General features: G+C 39.9%; 1 protein-coding gene across 1 annotated transcript in view; it reads left to right on the forward strand.

Moving 5' to 3' along the window:
* Positions 1-5,000, forward strand: part of LOC138003677 (adenylyl cyclase-associated protein 1-like) — a 20,401-nt gene that overhangs the window by 7,766 nt on the left and 7,635 nt on the right. Inside the window, exons 6-9 of the mRNA XM_068849882.1 lie at positions 924-1,013; positions 1,773-1,858; positions 3,175-3,280; positions 4,313-4,493. Of these exons, the coding sequence (XP_068705983.1) occupies positions 924-1,013; positions 1,773-1,858; positions 3,175-3,280; positions 4,313-4,493 (463 nt within the window). The remainder of the gene's footprint in view (positions 1-923; positions 1,014-1,772; positions 1,859-3,174; positions 3,281-4,312; positions 4,494-5,000) is intronic.

Genomic DNA, 5,000 nt, shown 5'->3' on the forward strand with positions numbered 1-5,000 from the left:
CGAGAGATCAGTCAAGCATCAAGCTCATTATTTTTCTCGACTCGAAACTCGAAAGACTCAACTCGCGAGTTGCAAAACTCGTCTCGAGACTCGGTTCTCGAAATTTTCGAGGATCGAGAATCGAGTCTCGAGTCGAGTTTCGCGACTCGCGAGTGACTGTCAACTTACCTTTGAGCGGTACTGTAGCATGCGCGCTCGATGCATGACGTGGCATGTGAATTTGCGTGCGCTGTAACGATGCGCAGTAGCAAAGGGCGTGAACGTCCTTAAATGACACTCAACAAGTACTACAAAAACCATCAATCTGTGGTCTGTGTACACCGGACACCCCTCTATACTGGACAGTTCCTCTGGTCCCAAGGGTGTCCAGTTTAGAGGGGTTCCACTGGTGCATGTTGTTGAAATTCTTGGGAGGTGTTGTGTTTGATGCTGCTTGTCAGGCCAGATAACCTTTCTTGCACTCGAAGTAATAGCGAGTTGCGACCTCCTCGCTGGACAAGAAAAATTTTATTAATTTTCCCCCGGAACTCGTGATTTGGAAACGTATATTTCCATTGTTGTGGTTGTTCCATTACAACTTGACAGTGAAAGCTGGCTACTGCTCACACCATAGGAAAGGAATTTCATCAAAATGTTTAACTGAAGTGGGGCGGCGGCAGTCACTCAATAATTCAGGCCCATTCCACATATCAGTGGTTTTCATAGTAACATCATGACTTAGTTGACCAGTCACATCAATGACCAGAGTGTTTATACCATCTGCTGATGTTACGAATCACTTGACTCTGAAGAGGGCTTCTGCTCATGTTGTCTAAATAGCAGTCAGTGTTGCGCTAAGCAGTCCTTCCCAGGGGTACACTTACCCACTCGACCTTACTTGACTTAACTTGAGTGTCAGTTGATTCTTTTGTGTTTTATGATAGCAATACCGTGAGAAGAACCGTGCAAGTAAGATGTTCAACCACTTGTCCACTATCAGTGAGGCCATTCCAGCTCTGGGCTGGGTATCAGTGGTGAGTGTGGCTTCTTTTACATCAATGTGGTTTTATCAACAGAGTTGATAATGTAAATTGACCACGGTACAGAGATTCTAAAAGCTGACGTTTCGAGCATTTGATGCCTTGCAAATTTGATGAACGTGCAGAGATTTAACGAGTTATGTCAGTAGGCTTTTGTGCTAAATGCTTCCTCTTTCCTCATCCCTGTTTTGTTTAGCTGGCTTGACTTCCTACTAACCCTTCCAACCCCGTTATAATTTCTTGCACTAGAAAAACAATACTTAAGCCTGCAATCCAGGGTCAGGATGCATTCTTGTTCCTAGATCCCATTGTTTCTATTACTAAGCTGGCGGGGCCTTCCCACAAGAAAAATGAAGGGCTCTGGAGACATAGGAAATTTAAATTTTTTCATTGCATAGCTTGCAAACAATAAAATCTTGATTTGGAAGTAAAAATGGCTGATGTGGCACAATGGGGTCAGCTGGTGCAAGGCCAGGTCATTATTACTGGTCAGGTTACTATTGCTTCTTTCTGTTTGACATGAAAAGACACAAGTTGAGACCACTTGAAGCTTCACAAAGAGTCTCTTGAATGTAATGCTTCTGAGCACTGCCATGTTTATTACTATTGACGACTCATATATATGAACTCTGGAAGTCCTAGTATCTGGAACTGCAATTTCTATGTCTGCAGAGCCCTTTGTTTTCTCATGCAAAGTCACCTCTGGCTAAGAGAAACAATGGGAGCTGGGAGTTATTGTTTTTGTATTGACAGAAGCCTACTCCTGCACCATATATTAAAGAGATGGTGGATGCTGCTCAGTTCTACATGAACAGAGTCTTGAAAGACTACAAAGGGAAGTAAGTAATCAGTTTTTTTTGTGAATTGTTCACTTCCTCTTCCTGTGGATACATATTATTGAGATTTTGCAATAAACTACAGTAAATTGTGGTCTTATTGTGACAGTCGATGTAATGTGGAACATCTGCCAGCATTTCAATAAGATCTGATCCTGTGTATATTATTACTGGCGCTTACTGTAAAATGTGTTGGTAAGTTGTTGTTAGTAATCCTTTGCTCTCGGAACTCCTTCAGACAGCAGACAGTGATCATGTCATGATGTAAAACATGATTTAAAACTGGTTTTTGTTTGTTTCATTTCATTTTCTAAGTGGTTTAATCAATGTTTTAAAGAGTAGCTACATGTAGCTGACAGTAAAAATCATTGCTTGTGTTGTTATCTTGGCCGGCCGCTCTGCTGTACTCTAGTAGATCCAACATTTTCCTTAATTTTTACTGTTGGAACTGTGGTTGCAATGAGTATCGACAGCCAGCAAAAATCGCTTGTTACTTCATTCAGAAAAGTCTGTTTCTTGTTTCCCAAAATTGAAGTAATTTTATTTTATTTTTTATCAATGTGGGAGCGGGCAGAATTCTGTCAATCCTGCAGTCTGATTGGCTTTGGGAGTAGGCAGAATTTTTCTATCTTGCCCACCAACCCAGCAGAATCGTAACCCTGGTTGCATGAGCTTGTGTGCATGAACTTTTTTTGGTTTGGACCAAAAATGCATGTACATTTTTTTGAAAGCCTTTAAATGTTTTAAAAGTACAGTGTTGCTTAATTTACAAATTAATAAATATTGTAACCAGAATCAACCGATCATTGCGGTATTGCCTGAGATTTCTCTTTCAATAATAAGCATCGCAGTCTTGCCTTAAGCAATGGTTCCTAGCCAGCACATCTTTTCAGGTAAAAAAAAAACAGGCTATTGCAGCCTTGGGCCATACTCAAGACCTTGGGCACAGTTTTTTCCTATATGGACCTACCAAGGCCAGTGAATAACATATCATAGGTTCTTTCAAGCCTTAGTAAGATTGTAACATTCATTTTTACAATGACTGCATTTGGTTAGTCTACTTGAACTAGCTTCATGTATCAACTTCAAACTTCAACTTTATTGAGATCATTTGAACTAGAAAAAATGTAAACCACAACTTACAGTACATTATAATGCCCTCTGTTCTGATACGGAACATTCTTTAAGTGGTCTGTATTTGCCTGCTCTTGTGAAATCGTTTAATTCAGTCTTGATCATAATTCTGCAATGTGCAGTTTGGGGGAATAGCATTCTTGATAACCATTACACTTTCAACTGGTCTTCTTTTGTTTCCATAGGGATGATACACATGTTGATTGGGTGAAATGCCTTAAAGATGCCCTCAATGATCTTCATGCTTATGTTAAAGCAAATCATACAACTGGATTGGTTTGGAGCAAAACTGTATGTGCAAAAAGAGTTTTAATTGTTTTAGGTGGTCACAAATTAGTTTTATAGCCTCCCATTTAAGGTATATTTTTTTATGGCTCTTAGTTTGAGTTAGGTCAATTAATGTTAGGCCGATTTACACAGAGATTTTAGATGCATGCAACAAGCTTAAGGCAGGCCTTTGACATGAGTTTTGATGTTGCAGCATTTAAAAAAATTGTTATAATGCTGTCAGTGATATTTTTTCTGATGTACACGACAACTGTAAGCAAGTTTAAGGTTTGATTTACGTGAAACAATTTGTGTCATAGGTGTGTTGTAAGCTTGTAGCATGCAACAAAAAGTGTATCATGTAAGCCAGCCCTAAGCGTAAGGATAGTTGTGTTGTAGGCCTGTCTTATTAAAGCTTGTCACATGCGACAAAAATCGTACTGTGAAAATCAGCCCATAGGGAGAAAGATTAATGGAGATAGTGAGGATATTAATCGCCATCATCGTCTTTTTTGTTTTTTTGTTTTCTAAGGCACGCTACTTAACAATTAGACTCAGTAGCCCATGAGGTGAAGCTGAATGGGCTATTGACCCGTGGCCCTTGAGGGCGGGGGGTCTAATTGTTTTATGATCACCCAACTAGTTGGACAGAAAAGGCAATAATAAGGAAATATCTATTTGGGAATAAAACGAAAGAAAGCGTCACGCTTTTGGCTACGCGAGGACTATTAATAATAGTCCTGTAGTAGCGTAGCCAATCAAAATGCAGGATTTGCACTAGTCCACTAGTTGTGTGATGCTAATTATCAATTAGACCCATAGCCCTTGTGGGCTATGGGTCAGTAGCACATGAGGCAAAGCTAAATGGGCCATTGACCCATGGTCCTTGAGAAAATGTCCTCTAGTAGTGTAGCCAAAAAAAAAAAAAGAAGGATTTGCATTAGTGCACTAGTTGGGTGATACTAATATGCAGTTAATCTTTCTGATGTGTAGAAGGTTCACATGTTTACTGTTAACTTATTCTTCATGATTTTCGCCGGTACACTTTCTTGACAGGGTGCTGTAGCAAAGGCAGGAGCAGGACCTTCACCTCCCCCACCAGGTCCAAAGCCAGCACCTCCTCCCCCTCCCCCAATACAAGCACCATTGCCAGTCTCCTCAGGAGGGGGTGACCAAAGAGGGGCTGCAACTGCATTATTCAGTGAGATTAACACGGCTGGCTCAAACATTGCATCAGGTTTGTTACCTCTATTGAAACCATGTGTAACTTTGTAATAATATTGATTATTTAATAAGTTGACCAGGAGAAGAAGACTAAATTGTAAAAAGATAAGATTTTTATACTTAGTAGTGCTTTATTTTGGTTTCTTACTCTTCCAAGGATGTCACAAAATGCCTTAAGTAAGTCTGAAAACTGTTGGATGTAGTCACTCTGGAAATTGTTTCCTTCCAGCCATCCAATTCACAGTAAAAGAAATCCTAAAGGCAGGGATCCACATTCTTGGGATGAGTGCAATAGCTCCAAAGGTCGTCTGTTGGACAAGTGAAGTTTTAAAGAATGTCTTTTCATGAATTTCGTCAAATGTTACAAGCAAGAATTAAGATCTTGAGAACCCTACTGATATTAATCATTTTGCCTACATGCTAAATGAGCTATATTTTTTCAATGCAGTTTCCGTGGAGATTGTCTTGTTAAATGGGCTACCTTGAAAATGGAATGAAAATGGAATGACAATTCCGGTAA

Source organism: Montipora foliosa, chromosome 5, assembly GCF_036669935.1.
Source record: "Montipora foliosa isolate CH-2021 chromosome 5, ASM3666993v2, whole genome shotgun sequence".
Lineage (NCBI taxonomy): Eukaryota > Metazoa > Cnidaria > Anthozoa > Scleractinia > Acroporidae > Montipora > Montipora foliosa.